The sequence below is a fragment of the Thamnophis sirtalis genome, unplaced genomic scaffold (genome assembly GCF_051295495.1).
Source record: "Thamnophis sirtalis isolate CommonGarterSnake01/CBP01778 unplaced genomic scaffold, rThaSir2_p1.2 scaffold_5, whole genome shotgun sequence".
Lineage (NCBI taxonomy): Eukaryota > Metazoa > Chordata > Lepidosauria > Squamata > Natricidae > Thamnophis > Thamnophis sirtalis.
Window position 1 is genome coordinate 64614660 of NW_028261385.1, and position 22592 is coordinate 64637251.

At 34.2% G+C, this 22592-nt stretch overlaps 1 protein-coding gene across 4 annotated transcripts in view; it reads left to right on the forward strand.

The window, feature by feature from the left end:
- TUT7 (terminal uridylyl transferase 7) overlaps positions 1–19506 on the forward strand; it is a 34891-nt gene extending 15385 nt beyond the window's left edge. For 2 of the 4 annotated variants that reach the window (XM_014061485.2, XM_014061493.2), the window contains exons 10-29: positions 1079–1198; positions 2599–2730; positions 4773–4953; positions 5889–6988; positions 7962–8112; positions 8508–8594; positions 8820–8920; positions 9865–9922; positions 10963–11066; positions 11570–11659; positions 11736–11849; positions 11952–12029; positions 12399–12576; positions 14056–14103; positions 14203–14294; positions 14910–15025; positions 15520–15845; positions 17324–17397; positions 17577–17634; positions 18521–19506. In XM_014061485.2, the coding sequence (XP_013916960.2) occupies positions 1079–1198; positions 2599–2730; positions 4773–4953; positions 5889–6988; positions 7962–8112; positions 8508–8594; positions 8820–8920; positions 9865–9922; positions 10963–11066; positions 11570–11659; positions 11736–11849; positions 11952–12029; positions 12399–12576; positions 14056–14103; positions 14203–14294; positions 14910–15025; positions 15520–15845; positions 17324–17397; positions 17577–17634; positions 18521–18588 (3276 nt within the window). In that variant the 3' untranslated portion in view covers positions 18589–19506. Of the gene's footprint in view, positions 1–1078; positions 1199–2598; positions 2731–4772; positions 4954–5888; positions 6989–7961; positions 8113–8507; positions 8595–8819; positions 8921–9864; positions 9923–10962; positions 11067–11569; positions 11660–11735; positions 11850–11951; positions 12030–12398; positions 12577–14055; positions 14104–14174; positions 14295–14909; positions 15026–15519; positions 15846–17323; positions 17398–17576; positions 17635–18520 lie in introns of those variants that run through there. The other 2 variants (XM_014061501.2, XR_015696710.1) reach the window with 2 other exon arrangements.
- Positions 19507–22592: the final 3086 nt, after the last annotated feature.

Here is a 22592-nt window from a genome sequence, read left to right on the forward strand (position 1 = left end):
GGGGAGTATCTGTGGCTCTTCCAGATTTTGAATTTTCTTCCCAAAAATAAACATGAGTTTGTTGATCAGCAGATGATAGGCTTGCTTTAATACTGTTATGAGTCGTAACAGACTGGAAGGATATGGAGGTAATAAATAAAGTTAATAAAATCATTTTTTTGAAATTGTGGTTAAATTATATCAAGTTATAGTATAAAGTTAATCTCATAGACTTTTTACATTGTGCAGCTATGCCAGAGTTTGACGCACAAATTTATATACCCCTTTCATTCATTTTCCAATCATTGTCATTGGATCTCTTAATTTTCTTTTATCCTACTCTACAGTAGTTTGTTTCAGTCTCTATACACTGTTTCCCCAAAAATAAGAACTCCCCAATAATAAGCCCAATTGGTGCTTTTGAGCACATGCCCTAAAATAAGCCCTCCCCTGAAAATAAGCCTTCCCTGAAAATAAGCCTTCCCTGAAAATATTGCAACGCAGCAGCAGTCATGAGGTGATCACGCTCACCGCCTCCTGCACCACAAAAATATTAAGATCTCCTCAAAAATAAGGCCAAGTGCTTATTTTGTGGATCAAAAGAAAATAAGACCCTGTCTTATTTTCAGGGAAACACAGTAATATTTTCTTCAGTAGTATTTTCTTCAGTAGCTTTAAATATACATTATGCAGTAGAAAGAATGCAGTATTTCCACTGCAAATGAATGCTTCATTCTGTCAATCGACCGATGTTTAATATGCACCCTTCAGCTGTTCCTTACATTAAGCTTATGAGACATAGTCATATAGCCTGGTGAAAAGGAGCAGCTATGTCTGCCATGGTTATACAGCCACCTTAATTAGATGTGGTGATATGATGGTAAGTAGGTACTGTGTCATGCCCAGTCAATAAAATTGCTATAGCTGCATGTGAGTGTATGACTCAAAAGTAGAAGTATAGAACTGTCTTCAGTTTGCCTAGGAGTATATTTAAATAATTTTTATAGTAAAAGTTTGATTAGTTTCTTCAAATTCATGAACTGTCAAGTTGAAACATTTGATAATGCTACGTTAATAAATATTTTTCTTTCTGTTTTAGCTATGTTCTATAGATCATCCTGAAGAAGGTGGTTTACCACCTTATGTATTTGCTCTGATGGTTATTTTCTTCCTGCAACAAAGGAAAGAACCTTTTCTGCCAGTCTATTTCGGTTCATGGGTATGTGTCTATAAAAATTCTTAAATACAGATAAAATGTTTTCAGTTTGTGTTTTGTTTATGTAGCTTTGAGATTATTAATTTTTACTTTTTTTCCAAAAAGAGGGAGAAAGTTACTTATTTATTATTGCTTGTACAGCCCCTATTACATTAACACAGTTCAAAATCAATGAAACATTAATAAAATTAATTAACAACACTGTAACAGTTCATTAGCCTGACTGATTGACTACTCCTGGGTCCTACATTATGGGCACGCTCTTAATTGCTTTTCTGAATGATAGCAGAATAAGAGTCATTTCTTGAGCAGGGAATTGGTGTTCTGGATTAGCATTTCTCTCAATGAGACCAATAGCATGCCTTCTTTGACTGCATGTATTGAAAGCAGATTCTGCCTTGATCAATGTCCTATGAATAGCAAAGATTCAAGCTATAATGGCTTTTATTGGTTAAAAGCAGTTATTAAATGTCCTAAAATTGGAAATGAGCAGCAGATAACAAGCAATGGTGAAATCTCACAATAGTTCAGAAAATTAATCTAGATATTAGCTCAGACCTATTATAATGGTGACATTTTGTTCATTTTAAAGTTCTGTGCCGGATCCAGAATTAATAGAATAGGACTATAGCATCTTAAGTTATCAGGGCCAAGTTTAACTCAAATATTGCTATCTTCCATCTGATCATGCTAATTAAGATATTAAAATAAGATCCACTTTTGTAAGTCTCAGATTTAGACATTACAACATGCACCCTAGAAAAAATATCTGTAGGAAGATAATCTCATAGTTGTGGAATTTCTTTTCAGATCAGGTTTGTTTTAGTGCTGACATCATATTTAAGATACAAAGAAAAGTCTATTCTAGTTATTCTTTAACGGTTGCTTTTATGTATGTAAATACTTTGTAATATTTGTTGATTTGAATGCTATTTTGAAAGAAAAAAATAGCCCTTTTTCCAAATTCGTAATGAAGAAAGAATATCTTTAATAGCATAAAGAATGGCCAATGAGACACACTGTTGATGAAAAATAATGAACTGTAGAAGACAAAATCATGGTTTCTCATAGATATCAACAGTCTAAATTGGCTATGATTATAGAATGAATACTTGATTAATACTGGAAAACTGTAAAATATGTATATGTTAAAATACAAATCTAGATGTAAAAAAACCAGGAATTAGAAACAATAGTATCTTTACATTATATAATTCTCTGTTATTAGGTATTATCTCTTCCAAAACATCACATCCAAATGTTTTTAAACCACTGTAGCAAAAACACAATTGGCCAAAATAGCAACTTGGAGAAAAGTGAAATCTTTTTTTAAATTTCTGTCCTTAATTTTGTTGTTTTTTTCTTGAATAATTATTTCTAATGATTATTTTTTCTTATATTAGATTGGAGGATTTTCATTAAACAAATTAGTGAATTTTAATCTTAAAGAAGTTGAAAATAATACTGTGGTCTGGGAATACAGCCCTGGTATTGATCCTACTTCTTCAAAGGAATCTTCTCCTAAAAGGGGAAAGGTATGTTGATAAATCAATTGTAGGGGATAATGTTTTAAATGTACATTTTTAAAAAGCTTGTGTTACTAATTTATAATGAAGTAGGTTTCAATAAACTGATTGCCGTTCTCAGAATTAAAAGATTGCCATTAAATAAGTGTGGGCATTATTTAAAAAGGAAGCTTTATTAGCTTCCTTTTTAAAGAACATTCCAGTTAATTAAACAAATCTTGATGACTAGTATACTGTGAAATTTCTGTATTCAGGACCAAAGAATTAAAAAATCATGGAATGCATACATTAGCATGGGAAACAAATATTTTATTTAACAAGTGTAATATTAATTTAAAATATTAAGTACTTGATATAATTAGTATGTTGCATAATCGTTTGTCTGGTTTCAGAGTTGAATACATAGCAAAGATACAGAAACTAGAATCTACCATGCTATAGTTAAAATGGAAGTACACTAATGAATTGTAATAATATACTGCTATTATAATATGTCTACCATATTTTTTCACCTTTCAATTTTGATTAGATACTTGAATAATTTTAAGTGTAAGCTAAATCACAGTTATCTTTAGAAACAGAATAGAATCATATCAATCATTAGTAAAAGCCACATTTTTTAGAGAAATTACTAATTAGTGTACTTCCTATAAAACAGATTATGACCAGTGATGATGCCTGATGGGGCAATCATCTGGAGTTGGCTTTAGGAGGGTATTTGTCAGCCTGTCTTATTTCTGTTTTAGAATTCTGTCTCTACAGCAGTTAATGATAAGGATCCTATGGGAAGGAGGAAATGTCCTAATGGAAAAGATTTTGGAATCATCTTTGCATCTCTCTTTCCATCTGCTTATAGTTGTAGAATAAATTGCACGATTGTGCTAATTTTTTTGAGTACAGGTAGTCTTCAACTTACAAACAGTTCATTTAATGACCATTCAAAATTACTGAAAAAATTGACATGACCATTTTTCATGCTTGCGACATTTATAGCAGCCCCATGATCATGTGATCAAAATTTGAATGCTTGGCAGCCGGTTCATATGATTCATTATGACTGTTGCTGTGTCCCAAGATCATGTGATCATCTTTTGCCAAGCAAAATCAATGGGAAGCCAGATTCACTTAACAACCATGTTACTAACTTATTAACTACAATGATTCACTTAACAACTCTGGCAAGAAAGGTAGTAAATGGGGCAAAACTCACTTAACAAATGCCTCAATAACAGAAATGTTGGGCTCAATTGTGGTTATAAGTTGAGGACTACCTGTATGTTTGGGATATATATATATATATATATATATATATATATATATATATATATATATATATATATATATATATATATATATATATATATATATATATATATATATATATATATATATATATATATATATATATATATATATATATATATATACACACACATACACATACACATACACATACACATACACATACATACATACATACATACATACACACACATATACATACACATACACACACATATATATGTTAAATGTTTAAAAAGAAATTCTTGATATATTTTTCCAAGGACAAGCCTGTGCTCTGACACAATCATATATTTTAACCATAACAATCTAGTTTCACAACAGAACTCAGGTATTTGAAAAAAATCTAATCTGATCACAGGAGTGCTTTCCTAATTTGTCTGCAACACTTTATAGTTTATATAAAGTATAACTATAAAGTATTTTATAGAAATACTTTAAATAGCATTTAGCCTATATAAAGAGCAAGTGTGGTATAGTGGTGAAGGTGCTGGCCTAAAAAATAGGACACTGGAAGATGCCTTAGGTATGATAATTGGATTGATGACTTGGGATGGTCATTCTGTCTCAGTCCAACACTCCTCACAGGACATTGTTCTGTTTCCCTTTTTATTGATTCATTAGATGTTTTAGACATTACCTTGTACTTGTTCTTTAAAAGAATTAACAATAGTATGGTCATATTTTATCACCTTCCAAATATGGTTTCTGGATGAACACAGTGACTCAATTTTTGTTTTCATTGACAGGTACCTTTAGCATTTGATTCAGATCAACAGTGTTCAGTTCCAATTGGACAGCTGTGGGTTGAACTGCTTCGTTTTTATGCCTTGGAGTTTAATCTGTCTGACTTGGTAATAAGCATACGGCTCAAAGAAAAAGTATCTCGTGAATCCAAGGACTGGCCTAAAAAAAGAATTGCTGTGGAAGGTATATTACATAGATTGGCTTGCTAGTGTTTAGTTAATGTTCAGTATAGGAGAAATCTATATCACTATATATTAAGAATTAAAAGATATAATCCAGTACTAACTCTGGTAAGCAGATATAATTTTTACTAATGAAACAGAAAGGTGCAGTTCCCTAACATTCTCAAAATATACTGTGCAGAATCTCAACTGGAGCATATTTTTGGAGAAAGGCTTCTTTTTTTACTTAAAATGTGAAAATTCAGAATTTATGGCCTATGGAACAATGATTAGTTCTCATGCTCATTGTATTCATGTTGCAAACCTTAAATGTTCATTTCTTAGTCATGTTGATTGGGTGATACACAGGTTGACTTTGAGTTACAACTGCTCATCACAGTCATAACTTGTGACAGTTTGTAAAACAGATCAGTCATGTGACCAACCTGTTTTTATGAACTTTTTTGCAGCAGTTGTTAAGCAAACCATCATGGTTGTTAAACTAATCCACAGTCATTATGTAATACCATGATTGTTAAGTGAAGCAATGATTTGCTGTGGACATCGTTTTGCTGAAAATTGGAAGCAAGTTCCTGTTTTCAGCAAATGTCACAAAACACAGCCCTATGACTGTGAGAAAGTAAAAGCAGGTGTAAATGCAGCTGGATTGCGTAGGCCTGAATTATAGTCATGTGACTGGAGGAGGCCTCTGATTCCTAGTCATTAAATCCAGCTCATAAATACCCCCAAATAGGTCCACTGGAACCTTGAAAGGTCACTAAGCAACCAATTATAAAATGAGTACTACATAGAGTTCTATAGGTTTCTCAGCCTAATGAGTTGATTGAAAGGCTTGAGGAAAATTAGTGCCTATTCTTTGGTTAATACATTTAAAGAATGAAAACATGAGCATAATATTTAACCCTCTAACACTTTTTACCTTTTTCCCCTCCTCAGATCCTTACTCCGTAAAGAGGAATGTGGCAAGAACTCTTAATAGTCAGTTAGTATATGAGTATATACTTCATTGTTTACGGTCAACTTACAAGTATTTTGCTTTGCCTCATAAACAGAATGCAAAAAACAACCAAATAAAATCTCTAGAGGGCTCGATACTTCTAGAATCTGAGAAGAATGCCTTTAAACAAACAATCCCTGATTTAAAAATTGTCCATAATGAAATGGAGAATACCGTAATAGACAGCTGTATAACTTCTACCAAGAAAAGTTCATATTTTCCTCAAGAACATATGTGTGAGCCTTCTCAGGTATTGATTGATGAAAACTTTGTGGAAGAACAGTTAGCAGATGGTGAACCTTTAGGAATGTCTTATGAAGACTCAGATTGTATAATTGAAGAATTCATTTCGGGTGACAATGAGGAATTTAAACCAAGCTGTGAAGAGACAGAGAGTGGAAATGAAGAGGAGAAAGAAGGACATGAGCGGGAACATTTGAATAGTAACCAAAACAGTGAAAGTGGAGATCTTGCTATTCCAATTAGTGAGCATGATGTTGAAACAGACAGCATTTCTGATTTGGAAATGTTTCAAAATGTAGTAGTTGCTCTTGATGAGTTTTCTTTAGAAGAGAGTGGCATTCCAAATGATAAACTTGACATTGATGAGGAGAGCACAGAAGGTACTGATGAACTGGATGATTCCCTGTTCAAACTGGTACCATCAAGTCAGGAACAAGTATCTGAAATGGATAACTCAGAAGAAGAAGAGGAGGAGGAAGAGGCAGAGGAAGAAGACGAAGAGCATAGTATTAAAAACCAAGGCCAACATGAGAACATAGTCAATTCTGAAGATGAGCTGGACAATACATACACTGGATCTGGTGTTGAAGAACCTCTTTCCGAAGAGGAAGAATTGCTTATTGCTCATGGGGACATTGAGCTAAAGAAGAGAGTAGATGAACTTTTGAGTGTGGATTTGAACAAAGAAGATGATCCTGAAAAAGAAGTACTTACTGAAAGTAACAAGCCAGTAGACCAGAGTAACAGGTCTGAATTCTTCTATGAATTTAATAAAACTGCTTTCACAAAAGGCAAGGTAATAGCACCTATATATCAAAGTATTACTAATCATATAATGCTTTAATTCCAGGACAGACTTCTCCATAGAAGTACGACTTAACATCCACACTGGTAAAATTTGACCTACAAATTCTATTTATAAGAATCTTGATTCAAATGTGTTTTAAAGCCATTTCCATCCATGGCTGTACCCAACTGAATCCTGACATATTAATTCCTGCCAATTTGTGGTCACAAACAAATTAGCTGTGAAGTTCTGTCTCCTGTTAAAGTAAATCTTCTGTTAATAGCAAACTTCAAGTTTAAGCATTTAAAATATAAAGTTAAATTTCATCTTTGATTATAGTATATGCATACACTATTCATAGCAATAGCAATAGCAATAGCAGTAGACTTATATACCGCTTCATAGGCCTTTCAGGCCTCTCTAAGCGGTTTACAGAGAGTCAGCATATTGCCCCCAACAATCTGGGTCCTCATTTTACCCACCTCGGAAGGATGGAAGGCTGAGTCAACCCTGAGCCGGTGAGATTTGAACCGCTGACCTGCTGATCTATCAGTAGCCTGCAGTGCTGCATTTAACCACTGCACCACCTTGGCTCTTCATAATATACTCCGTACCTGATTTCCTAAGCAGCTGAGAAATATTGCTCATGTGGGAATTAAGAACCTTCTTGTCCCAATTGCAATATATTACAGCACATTTTGGCTGTTTCAGAATATGAAGCAAAAGTACCAGACCAAATTGAGATATAAAGGTATTAAATATTTGTTCTGGAAGGTTAGAAGATTGAAAAATATTTAGGTGATGGATGATGGGAGAATTATGTCCTCAGGTCTACTAAAGTCACTAGAAGTACATTGGATTTCATCCATCATCATTATATATTCAAGATTGAGCAATGGTTGCTGTTTAATTTTGGGAGCTATGTGTTGTTATAAAATTGAGAGAAGAGACATTTTTAGATAAATCTTTTCTTTTGATCTAGAGTCCTACAGTTGTATGCAGTTTATGTAAGCGAGAAGGTCATCTAAAGAAGGACTGTCCAGAAGACTTTAAAAAAATTGAACTGGATCCTTTGCCACCATTAACATCCAAGTTTTCCAGTATTTTGGATCAAGTGTGCATCCAGTGCTACAGTAAGTTGGAAGAAATATTTTAATATATTTTAATTATTTGTTAGTTTTAGAGAAAAAGTATTAATAGTTTCCTGCAACTATATTCTACTTGAAATATAGAGGCTTATTTATTATTGTAGAAGAAAGATGTTGACCCATTTCTTTGCAACCAGTAATGTGATTCTCCATTTTTTATTTAAATTTTCCTACCAAAGTTTGCCCTGCTATACAGGTTGTACCTGGGTCTATACTGCTAGATGTCTGCTCCCATAATGGCTATAACTGATTTACTTTTAACATTTTTTATTTGTAAAACTATTTCAAAGCAATAGAAGAACAGCATGTTTTATGTGTTTCTTACTTGCTGTCACAATTCCATTTGTAAATGAATGTAAACTGTATTCTGTTTTCAACAGAAGATTTTGCTCCAAATATTATAGAAGACCAGGCTCGGGAATATATAAGGGAAAATCTTGAAAGTTTCATTCGACAAGAATTTCCAGGTGCTTCCTGTAGTTAATCTTTTAAATTTAAATTCAGTGATTTAAAGTAATTTTTATTATTTTCATCTAAATCTTGTTCAAACAAAATGCCTTACCTGATAGAAAAATATTGTATGCTGAACTCAGTTTTCTCATATTTTTAAATAATCTGATGTTAAAGCATGTATTGCTAACTACCCCAAAAATTTATGTGAATTAGTCATAGATATATATCCTCCTTTATAGGAACAAAATTAAACCTGTTTGGGTCTTCAAAGAATGGATTTGGCTTCAAGCAAAGCGATCTTGATATTTGTATGACAATTGATGGTCTGGAAACTGCTGAGGTAGCTTGTTGAACAATTTGATGAACAGAAATATATGTTGTACTTGTCTTTTTTTTGTTTTCTAAGCTGCTAATGTTCTATATGTGTGTGCACAGATGTGTTTGGTTACCCATCATTATAGCTTTGATATATAGGCTAGGCACCAAACTACAACTACTAAAATAGTCTCAGCAGGGTTCTAGTCTCTGTTACTCGAAACCCATAGTGAGGTACTGTAAGAAAATAGAAGCTAATAAACTAGATTTACCATCCTTTTTTTCCACTCATACCAATTCACAAAAACTGGGTTTTCATTCAGAATAGATATTCATGTATGGCATAACACTGCTGTAGCTAACTTTATATCAATCTAAAACCAGTGCGTCATGGATTGTTCGTTATTGTTTTGAAGGCCTTGTATTGTCCTTGGCAGTTACATCAGATGTGAGACATCAGTGGGAAGATAAGTCTCATTGCAGCAATTTGCACTCAGAAATAAATGTAAAAATTAAACTGAGTTTGGAAAAAAGCGGCTGCTATTTGAGAAGAGAAAAATAATCGATATTCAACTGTTAATATTGCAGGATGTACTAAAACCCTCATCAAATAATACACAGTACAGGCACTATTTCTACTTTTACATCTCTTGCATTCTTTTTTCCTCTCCTTTACTAAATTTAATAAGTCCTTGGCAGTTTAAATATTTGCAACATTTGGGTCAGGACTGTGAGATGTTTCTATTTTCTGACATGAAAGTTTCTGGAAGTTAGCATACATTTGCTGTTTCAAAAGTGGATTAGAAACTATGGAAGTTAGTACCTAGCATTACAAAGACATGCTTCAAAATAGTATCAAGTTTTGAAATTAAACCTGTGTATGCTACAAAGAGGCTAGAGACCTATTAAATGAATAAGTTTTTCTTGGATATAAATACTGTCAATATACTAACATTTTTTCTATCATAGGGACTTGATTGTATAATAATTATTAAAGAACTTGCAAGAGTGCTGAAGAAACATTCAGGTAAGCATCCGATTCTTCAAAATTAAAAAGCTGTGTTGCCTTATGAAATGTCAAATCAGGTCCTCATATTTGTCATAGCGTTATTTCATTTACTTAAACATTTGGCTTAATTGTCTATGGAGATTCTTAGTCATCTAGGTCATGGTTGCCCCAAAGGTGCTTTTTCAAGAGGCAAGTGGATTTTCTGGTGGGTGGTTTTTTGGTTTTTTGGTAGACATTTTGCTTCTCATCCAAGAAGCTTTTAAAGCACCTTTGGTATTTGGCTGAATTATTTTTTAAATAGGAAAAATGTTGGCCAACAGATGTATCCCAAACTGTTCACTTTTTCATAATTCAGACATCAAAATGCATTCAACTGTTTTCTAATGCAGTTGTTTATATAAAATTTATATAATATTTTGACAATCTCATTTGGAAAAAAGGTAACGCTTTATGGATTGCATATTGTTCTTATCTTTCAAAAGCTAGTGTTGAGAGAATATAATATTTGTGTCTTTCATGAACGCCTGTATCTTTATTTAGATGATTTCCTAAAGTTTAAACCACGTTTTGCCAATGATGTTATAGCTAATATATTGATTGTTTGATTATATGCTAATAGTATTAGAAAATGCATATTTCATTGGCTTTCCAGTAAAACTTGATTCACTAAAACTTCTTGCCCTATATAATTTTTTTCATATCAACATCTTTTATAAAGTTCTGTCTTTTGTCAGATTTCTGGGTCCCATTCTGTTTACATATGCTGATACCATCTTTTCCTATAACTGAGTGCACTGACTGTATTTCTGTTATTATAAAATACAGAAAAGCCTGAAATAACTCTGTGCCAGCTATTACTTAGTGATTTTTGCAGTGAAGCATCTTGACAATTTTCCAAAACATTGTGACTAAAATAAGGACTGTTGAATTAATTGAGACTTCCCCTTAAATAAGTGTGTATGTTTTTGTAGTTTAAGTGTCATGTTTTATTTAGTCTGCTGGATTATAAGTCTAATATTGTCACTAAGTTCACTTGAAGTATTTTTGTACTTGCATAGGTTTAAGAAATATCTTACCCATAACAACTGCTAAAGTGCCAATTGTCAAGTTTTATCATGTCCGAAGTGGCCTTGAAGTAGATATCAGTCTGTATAACACATTGGTAAGAGTATTTAATAGTTTAAAATGTAAATATTTCTTCTAATAGTCATTCGGAAGTTTTTATAAATAGGAATGGTCTATGGCTCTAAGGAAAAATAATTTTTCAATTTATATTTGAGTGTGTCATCATCATATGGACCAAAAACAAAATAGCAAACAGTGATATGGGCAGTTAATGAAAAATGAAAACTTAGAAGATAAATATATCAGCCTTGTTTTTACAATATTTTATTTCAGAATATTCTGTGAAAGTAGCTTAATATAAACATATATCAGTCCCAAAGAAGCATATGATTTCCTTAAATGACTAATTTTAATGGCATGTTTTAAAAATGAATCTTTTTTTACCTGAAAATGAAAAGAGATAAGACAAAAGTCTACCTTGTCTCAGTCTAAAACTTGATATACCTCTGAAACATTCCATGCTGAATTTCTCATTTTACCTTTCCAAATCTTTCTGTAAATGAAAAGGGGATTTACATTTACTCTTTTTGTTTTTTGCAGGCTCTGCATAACACAAGGCTCTTGTCTTGTTATGCCACAATTGATCCCAGAGTAAAGTATCTTTGCTACACAATGAAAGTATTTACAAAGGTAAGGCAATGTCCAAGCGTTATGCAGGAAGGTCTTGAAGCCAAATCTTGAAGCTAATTTTTCTCTCTCACTCCAGATGTGTGACATTGGTGATGCATCCAGAGGCAGTTTATCTTCCTACGCATATACTCTAATGGTGCTCTATTTTCTTCAGCAGAGAAGTCCACCTGTTATTCCAGTTCTTCAAGAGGTACAGTATATAATTGTTGTTTGTATATCTCCATGTCTATTTAAAAGAATTCAAAGGCTACCAATTTAATGCTAACCTAATATTTAATACTTCTTTGTTTAGATTTATAAAGAGCCAAAAATACCTGAAATTCTAGTTGATGGCTGGAATGTTCATTTCTTTGACAGAATAAATGAACTGGTGAGAATCTGACTGATTCAGGGGAAAAGGTTGTATGTATTATTAAATTTTACATTCCTAAGATTTGCTGAATAAAAACAAGGACCTCAGCCTATATTATTAAACCCAGGGATCAGCTTCTGCATGGCTAAAGGAAATTAGTTAATAAACGGATTGTTTCAGATTAGCAGATTTTACATTCAGTGAAATCAGCCACATTCCTTATGCTTTTGTAGGGCTTTAATTTTCATCCTAGAACAGTAAAAAACAGAAGAATGTGTTTCTTTTGCGCACAGTTTAAAATATGCATAATAATTAAATTACATTTCCCTTTTAAAATTTAACCACCTAAAAATGAGCAAAAAAGTTTTTTTCTTTCTCTCTTTTCAGTCAGAGGTTTGGTCAGATTTTGGTAAAAATAAAGAATCCATTGGTGAATTATGGCTAGGACTTTTACGTTTTTATACTGAGGAATTTGATTTTAAAGAGCATGTTATCTGCATCCGAAGAAAAAGTTTGCTTACAACGTTCAAGAAACAGTGGACTTCGAAATACATAGTCATTGAAGGTATCTCTACTTTATGAACATGTTATTGATATTTTAACATGTAGATTTTTTTGATTGCAAAGGCTTTATTGAGGGACTAGCTGCTAAGCGCATAACAGTGTCTGGCACTGGAATGAATGATATCACTTATTACGCATTGGAGAAAGATATCCACTTAGCATTTTTCTGCATGGTGCTTCTCTTGATATCCTTTCACTAAGGCCAGTGCTGACAGTCTACAAAGTTGCTACTGGATCCACTGCTATTGCTCTTGTATGTTACACTAACTGAATACCCATGCTCCGCTACAAAAGTTTGTAATCGGGCTTGATAAATCAATACTTACAGCTTGAAAATTAATGAGTAGTTACCATCAACCTCTGCTCTCCCCTTCTCTCCCTCAGCCTTGCCCTACAGAAGTCTCCCCTATCCTATTCCCTTCTTTCCCTCAGCCTTGCCCCACAGAATCCTCCCCTAGCCTATCCCCTTCTCTCCCTCAAGTTTGCCCCATAAAGTCCCACCTGTCATATCACCTTCTCTCCCTCAGGTTTGCCCCACAAAAACCCCACCTATCTTATCACCTTCTCTCAGACTCCTCTTCAAACTCCCAGCCAGCAGGCTGGATGAGTCACGTTCTGCCCATGCCCATGTCCAAGTTTTCAGTTTGGGAAGGGGAGTAAAACATCTAACTCCTGAGCATCAGATCGTGTCAATAATAATATATGAAATACTAATGCTCTGGTGGTTATTTCGAAAAATTCTTTGTCACTGAGCACCTAAAAACCAAGAGTAATATACGTACCAAATTTCAAGTTTGTAGACTTTACGGTTCTGGAGATATAGTAAACACCTGAGTTGTTTTCTAGTACAGAATGGTTTTGTAGAGTACTTTCTATAGATTCTAAACTTCACTTGGGGTCTCTCTTATTCTTTATATGTCTCGTAATGTACCTAACTTGAAATCATTTAATTTCTTTGAATGTTACAGATGAAATAACAGGAATTTGATATTGAGCCTGCTGTCCTTTTTTGTAGCTTTATCTGCACAGCACTCTTCTTTCCATTCAGCCTGATCTATTCTGGGTTTCTGTGGGCAGATCCTAAAAGACATTTCATTGCTTTCTCCTTGCATTGGAATTTTCTCTTTAATATATTGAATTCTAGTTCTAACGAAGTTTGCATTGATTTAAAAAAAAAGGCTGAATGTTATGATCCTCAATATTTCACTCATGCTAAGCTTTTACGTTCATATGATCTAGAACTTAGATATTACTCTTCTTTTTTAGGACTGAGTGCATCTATCACACTATGTGCATACTGTGGCCTATCAACAATTGTTTATAACTCATGGAAATCAGATCATTATAGCTTGCTAAATAAATTAGTATTTAATACAATATGTGAATTCTATGTATGTGTCAAAAAGATATAAAGTTGTTTTGAAATAGACTTGTTTAATATTTTTATGGATTTTGCTAACGTCTAATTCTTGTTTTGCAGATCCTTTTGATCTGAATCATAATCTTGGAGCTGGATTATCAAGAAAAAGTAAGACCCTTTGTCAATTATCTTATGTATACTTGCATTTAAGTAAATATTGATTATTTTTGAATACACAGTTAATTATCTTTATTTCAATTATTTTAGTGACAAATTTTATAATGAAGGCTTTTATAAATGGCAGGAGGCTATTTGGCACTCCAGTAAGAGGATTTCCAAAAGAATATCCTTCAAAAATGGTGAGTGTGTTAGAAAATTCATAACCCAGTTGCCTTTCAAGTACTTTGTTAATTATGCTTTTTCTTAGTCAATTTATATACCTTTTATTGATGGAAGAAAATAAATACATATTTTAAATTAATGGAAGGTTACTTAAAAGTATGACATTATAATGTAGTTTATAAATGAAATTATTAAAGAGATCTATGATAATATTTTTGATAATGAAACTACAATCTATATACAAGATATTTTAGGTACTCTAGAAACTAACAAATCTTTACAAAGATATTGAAAGCTCTTACTCATCAGAATCATATGTTTAAATATTTCCACGTCACAAATAGTGGATCTGTAACCAAATATTGCAATTTTATCTCATTTAATACAATTTGCCCTGCAACATTTAATCAAACATTAGCTTTTTCAAATTAATTTGAATCTATATATGAACTAGATTCAAAGTTGTAATTTTGTAGGTTTTTATATGTTTTCTAGAGTCCTTGCTGAAATAAACAATCCAAATTAAATACTAGCAGGGTCAGATTTAAGAAGCAGGTTTTATTTATTGTGCTTTTGGGACAATCATAGTGTCTTCAGGTCTTAAAAGCTTACTATGTTTAATGATTTGCTAGGAATATTTTTTTGACCCAGAAGTGCTTACAGAAGGAGAATTGGCCCCAAATGACAGATGTTGCAGAATTTGTGGTAAAATTGGACATTTCATGAAAGACTGCCCAATGCGGAGAAAGTAAGTTTGCTTTTGCTCAAGTGTGGAAATAATCTAACTATTAGAAACTTAAAAATATTTCTTCTGTATTTTAGTGCTGCATATGGAAGACAGATGGTTTAAAACATATATAGTATTCTGAAACGTTGAATCCTCATAATTTGAAATTTCTACTGTGTTACTAAAAAGTTGGAATAAAAGATGAAAAATAGATTGACCTAACGGAATATTGAATGTTGTATACAGTTGTTTTCATCAATGCCTTTAGTTTTTATTGCGAATCTTCCAAGTAAATTTGTTTGGACATTTGAAAATGCAAGCAGTGCAGAAATAATACACAGTATTAAAAACTTAAAAGAAGGAAAGTGCAATTGCAAAAAGACTAGTAAATGTATTTTACTGTTAGCTCCAAGAGGTTCAGTAGGAGAAAGGAATCCAGCACATTTTAAAATGATTTTGCGATAGTATACTTAAATTGCATAAAAGAAAAAATATTTGAATCAATATTATTGTAGACTCCGAAGACGGCATGATAGTGAAGATCCTAAAAACCAAAGATACACAGAAAATAAAGAAAAAAGAAGTAAAGATGAACAAGAGACCCCAGTTAAAACTACAGAAAGAGAAGTTTTGTTAAAGGATGGAAAGCTGCAAATGTGTGCACCTAACAAGAATAAATCAGGAAGAGGAGGAATGGAAACTGGAAAAGAGAAATCTCCCAAGCCAATGGGAGAGAAATGGAAGCGGCAAGAAGATAGAGATTTAAGAGAAAAACGTTGTTTCATTTGTGGAAGGGAAGGACACATAAAAAAAGAATGCCCACAGCACAAAGGAGCTGCAGGTATGAACTCTAGCTCCATTCCAATGCTACTAATGGATGTTTTACTCTATATTCATCAGGGTTAAACTGATGGCCTCAGCATTGATCTTATCTTTCTAAAGCTATGATTTGGATCTACAGCAGTGCAGATATTAACACTCGGCATGAGAGTTTGGGATTGAGAGCTGCAGTCAAAAGGGGAAGTCATTGAAAATTGCTTCCTAGCCTGTCAGCTGGAAGGGATGCCTAGTCAGCAAATTAAGTTCCCTTTGCTGTACACTGGTTAATGCAGTGATGACTAACCTTTTTGTCATTGCATGCCAAAATCGTGTGGGTACATGACACACACACCCCACATATGTGTTTGCGACCCCTAGCACAACCTGCATACATGCACATGCGATACCCCCAGCACCCATTTGGGGCCTAGTAGGCCTCCCTGCAGCCTCCTGGGAGAAAAAACGGGCCATGGGGGAGCACTTTCCCCCCACGCATGCACGGGCACTTCCCACATGTGTCCCGCCCCCCGCACATGCGCGGCAGAGACCTGAAAAACAGCTGGACAGCGGGAGGCAGACGCGCATGTGCGGTGGGGCTGAGCTGGAGCAACGGCTTGCATGCCATACGTTCGCCATCACGGAGTTAGTGTAAGGAATGGAAATAATGAAATTCATTTCCATTTATGAAAAAAGAGCTCTGGATATAATCCTTGATGCTGAAAACACTTCCAGTAGAAAAGAAATAATAAATGCTTTAAAAAGTGATATTATATTATTAAAAACACAATTTAAGTTTAGCGTTTGCTTAAAGGACCATTCAAATTACCATATATCAATGTAATGATATTGTTAATGCAAATGATAAAATTAGAAATAATGGAAATTGTGTCATTTGCTTGCTTGGGGTGGAAGTAAGGTACGTTTAAGTAAATTGTGCAGATTACTTTGGATATAACAAAGTTTATGTCAGGCATATTGTGTGTCTGCAAATTTTCACTATTGTGTAGTGAACGGGAGCATAGTAAATCAAGATTTTTCCTCCCCTGCTAACTTTAAATTTTTCACTTTGCTGTTTGATAATTTTACCCTCACCCAAAAAAAGTGCTTAACCTCTGGATTGAGGAAGGAGGGAGTAGTGAAAAGGAGGGAAATTTTCCCTTGGAAAATTGTAGGAGTAAAGAGTAAGTACTTCAAATGGTAACCTTAGCAATTTCTTCAGGTGAACCAAACAAAAACCATTAGACCTCTTTTGAAGGATAGCTTTCCAAAAGTTTCACCTTGTTTATTTAGTTTTGTCTTGGCATGTTGCATGAATGCAATTATGAGTTATAAGCTCTCATTAAAGACAAGGCAGTGCATACATTCAGACGATTGTGATGTATTTAACAAACCATGGTTTAACAGGTCTTGGGAACAGATTTTTCACTCAGGTGAAAAGTATTTGAAAGGTTGATGCAGACATGTAAATTTTTTCACAAACTATAATTTTAACTTTCTAAGGTGTTCTGATGTTAGAAAATTCATGTGGGACCCCTATATCCAGTGCTGTTAAACACTCTGGTCGATTAAATCAGGTAAATCATGTATTGATATTTTTTTTAAAGATTAACTTTTATCTTAATACATGATAAAATTAATAGTACATTTCAAATAGAATACCTATTAAGATATTTCAGGATTATATTTCTGTTATCACATTATATATTAGCTACCTCCAAGTGTTCGTTTATGCATTTTCTTATCTATTTTTAAGGGACTACCTCCACAGGAAGAAAAAAAGAAACAGAAACTAATTTTGGGTCCCCAGTCAGGTTTGTAAATTAAGCTTTTTTAATGCAAACATTACTCTAAGAAATGATATAGATGTAATTATTAAAATAGATGTAAAAATATCTCAGATTTTTTTTTCTCCCAATGATTTATATAAGCTCCTTGCCATGCTGACTGGCTAAAAATTTGGGATTGATATTTTCAACAGCATCCCTCTACCCAGTTCTTTGGGTGAAGTGTGTGTGGAGATTGTTCCAGCTCTCAGAAGTTTTAGAGAGCAATATGGGGGTGCAATATGAGGAAAGAACAAGACCATGTATCTCTGCCCTTTTTCCTACATGAATGGCTTTTAGGATCCAACCCAATAGCCTGAGCAGAATTGTGCATCATGTGTTGTCATTGATATTTTCTTACAGTAATGAAAAGAGGCAGTGGTGTTCAAGATACGTTTGTCATTTGCTGATCTGTATTAAAAGCAACAACGTTGTCTTTTGGCTTAATGCAGAGGTATACTATGTATGTATGGGACTGAATTCCCATCAGTTCCAGCTACTATAACTAGGGTTGAGGGATGATAAGAATTGCAGGTTACCATCTCAATCACATTGCCTACACCACATTTCAGTATGTAGGTGCTTCCCAATTATACATCTTTGACCTTGGCTGTCCAAGTGAAATTGTTGAGTCTGGGATAGGAAAAACAGATTGTGGCGTTTGAAGTTTGAGATTACAAAACAGCTATTGTGAATAGTATAGAATGGATTTAATGATTTGAAAAAGCGTATTTACTTAGGCTTTACCAATGTGCTATTTCTCCTCAGTTATGAAGAACTGCCTTACACTTGGGGGAAAAGTTTTTTTTTTTTAATGCTGTTGATAACTTTCTTGTTGATGTCTTCATTTCGGTCTTTTTGTCTTGATATATAGGCAGCCTTTCCAGTAAATACATGACTCAGGGAAAAGCTTCACAGAAGAGACCCCAACAAGATTCTTAAGAAACTGAAGCAATCTTTCAGTTGCAATACAGACCATCAATTTCCTTCAGAAAATTTTCTTTTCTTTTATAGGCTTTGGGTTCACAAAACAGCAGCAAAAACTGTCTTTGACATAAATCTAGAGAAAACACCTTTTATTTTAATTAAATTGCTAAAGTTACAAAGGAATGAATTTTAATGTTTGTTCATACCATGAATCCTTGCTCTGAATAGGTTTGAGCATTTTAATAGAAAATCATGTTTGTATTTACTAGGTAAAACATGTAGATCAGGGAAATCCTTCACCCAAATCACTTCTAAGACTTTCTACATTCAGTGTGAATGTTTGAGTGCACTTAAATGATGTGCAAGCCAAATATAATGTCACCTTCAAAATATTATTTTTGAAGGATAAAAAGGGTATTTATTAATGTTGAACATTGATTCCTTGTGTAAAAGTGTTTGGAATATTTCTGGACTGCTACTGCCATATTTGCAAATATTTTAAACTGTGGACAACTAAAACATGGATATTAAGTAAACTTTTATGTAAAAATGTTTGTGGAAAGCAGTGCCAATGAGTGAGTTTTTCCCTTCTATTTTATTATGATTGCTATGCTGCTGTCCTTTCTGTACAGAGAGAGTGAGAAGCAAGTTAGCTATGTTTGCTGCTGCTATGATTATTTCCCATTGTCCACAACTTGAAAATATTCCTCTGAGGAAACAAAGGGAATTAAAACAAAGGAACACATTTCTGCTTTATTGAAAACTAAACATGAGTGTGCTGGGCAAGGATTTACTTTTATATCATCATCATCATCATCAAAGTTTTATGTCAGAATTTTCTGCAGATGATGCGGTACAACCTTTCCAGGAGAAAATATACAGCAAAAACATAAACTGTTATTTATGACCTTGGAAATAAAACAGTCAAAAGAATACTTTAAATTTCTACATTTTTTGTGTTGCATGATTGGGTAACTACTGTACATAATTTTACCGTTATATGTGCATAAAAACTTTTCATCCTTTTTTATTCAGAATTTCACTTAAGGTATCTAAGAAGTGAATTTTTTTAAAAAATTGACACATTTAAAAATATACATCATAAAATAATCAATATATTAAAGTTGCATACAGCTTTGTTAAAAACCTGTGTTCTAATAAGAACTCTCAAAAGAAAAGTAGCTTCTTTAAAAAAATTAATATAAGTTCACTTTACATAGATAAATTGCTTTAATTTTGCATACCAAAATTTGAAATAAATATCAGGTGCATGTTGATGATTAAAATGCATATGAAAGCAAACAGGATATAAACATCAATTTTATTAATTTTCAAATGATGAAATAATGTCTTCAATAAAATGCCATTTGCTCAAGGACTTTCACTAAAAGAAAATACCATTGAATAAGCCAAAGGCAGAGTTTGATTTTGCTTACCAGGGGAGATGAAGACAACCATAATATCTACAAGATTTTATTTAAAAACTATAGCAAATAAAAAGTATCATCAGGGACCTGATTATAATGATTGCATGATCAAAAACAAGAGACTGGAAAGTACATGCTGTTTTACCTATTATCTTAAATGTAATTTACCCCAGGTCCAACAGCGGATACTACAAAAGTCTATAGGTAGAAGAAGCATTTAAAAAGAATAGCATTGCACAGTGACATAGTCCATCACCAACACAATGCAGCAGATTAAAGAACACCTCAAATGAATTTTCAGGGTTTGGATCAGTTGACAATTAACTGAAGAAGAAATGTTTATCAAGTCCGAGGCTCTAACAAAATTTGGATGGAACTGTATGTTCTCTCTCCCAAATAAGACAACATACTCCAGTTGGTTAAAGACAACAGAGACTCTGAAACACGAGGAAACTTTAAACTGGTTCTTGGAGGAAGATCCGGGACAAGGAAGCAGTGTTTGAAATAAACCAATATCCCTGAAAATACAGAATGCAAATTATATGATAGAAACTTCTCTTGAATTAAAATGGTTCCCATTATAATGGTGCAGATGTGCGCTTTTAGAGGAAACCTGGGATCTGCCTTGCAACCTAGTATCTCTTCCCAAGTTATGAAGTGGAGACACTCCTACCATTTAACTGGTTATGAGCTAGCTAGTAGTATGAAGATTCTAAGTAGAGTCAGCCATCCAGCCATTCCCCATTTGATGCAAGTTTCCTGAAATCTTGGGTCACACTTCTCTCCTGGAATTAGAAATGACCCATCCGCCACAAACAATTGGCTTTCCAATCTGTACCTCTCAGTAGGACTTTGATGGTACATTTGTATAGAGTGACTCAATTATCCCTTTTTAATACAGACCCCTTCATGGCCTGCAAACTACTCAGGAAGTTTCGCCTTAGAAAGTTATAGAATTTTGAAAGTGGTGATTATTCCCTTCAGGATAAGAAACCGCAATAAGATCAAAGGAACAAAATTTTGAGTCATTTATTAAACATAAATGTATGTTATGATAATGAAAGATGTGATGAATATAAAGTGGTTGCTTCAAGCCCAGGAGAAATACAGAGATGTACTTTCCTTTAGTTATGCTTGACCTGCGGTCCTCAGGGATGGTAAGTGTTTGAGACTGCAAGCAATTTTATCTTTTTTTACCAGATTGGATTGTTTTGAATGCCACGTAAATTCTCGAGGTAGTCCTTGAGTTACGACCATAACTGAACCCAAAATTCTATTGTGAGACATGAGTTTTGCCCCATTTTATGACCTTTCTCATCACAGTTGTTAAGTGAATCATTCAGTTGATAAGTTAGTCACATGGTTGCTAAGTGAATCTGGTTTCCCCCACTGACTTTGCTTGCCAGGTCACAAAAGCAGGTCACATGACCTCGGGACACTGCAATGATCATAAATATGAACCAGTTGCCAAGTACCTGAATTTTGGTCATATGGACCTGGGGCTGCTGCAAAGGTCATAACTGAAAAAAACGGTCATAAATCACATTGTTCAGTTCCATTGTAACTTGAACCGTCACTAAACAAACCTGCAAGTTGAGGACTACCTGTCTTATGTTCCTCAGTGGGGAAAAACGAACCCGACATTTTCTGGATTTTATTTCCAGCCGGAAAGTGAGGCTACTACCAGATTAAACTGAATAAAATATAAGTCGATTTCAAGCTGTTTTTACTTGTTTACGACGTCTTTCTTAAACTGCTCAGCCAATTTTTCGGGAAAACGGTCCCTAGATCATGGCCAGGAGCCTCGCCTGTTTTCTGTGAGCGTGGGAACAGTAATCCCGACATTTCCGGAGCTCGTTCCCTTGGGAGACTGATTGCCGAACCTACTCTGCCTATTTGAAATAAATTTGTTCTCAGGGAAGTCCCAAGCGATCTGGATTACATCCTAATAATCAGGCGAAGTTCAGTTCGAAACAAATGAGAACTTGATTAAAACGAGCGAGAAACAGGTAGTTGTTCTCTCTCCGTTTTTAATTTTTTGTTTAGTTCTCATATTCCTTTAACCTAACGCAAAGGTCTTCAAACTTGGCAACTTTCAGACTTGTGGACTTCAACTCCCAGAATTCTATGCTGGCTGGAGAATTCTGGGAGTTGAAGTCCCACAAGTCTTAAAATTGCCAAGTTTAGGGACCCCTGACTAACGGTTCGCTCTATGTACGTGTAACATTCCCTATGGAAATTCTCAGTCATCCAAATCATGGTTGTCTCAAAGGTGCTCCCCCCTCCGCCCCCCAAGAGGTAGCTGCGCTTTCTGGGTTTTTTTTTTTCTTTGAAGACATTTCGCTTCTCATCCGAGAAGCTTCCTCAGCTCTTCAGTTCCCCGGCGTTCTTCCGAACCCACCCATGACAAAAGACAACCGTCCCCGAACGAGCCTCGCGATTGGCTGCCCTGCAGAAAAGGAGGAGAAAACCCAACCTCCTCTGCCACGAACCCGCCCACCCTGATACTACTGACCGGCGCGCGATACACCCAATAGCGGCCAAAGCCCTCGAACTAGGACCGCCTCGCTCCCTGGTGACGTCACCAACGCG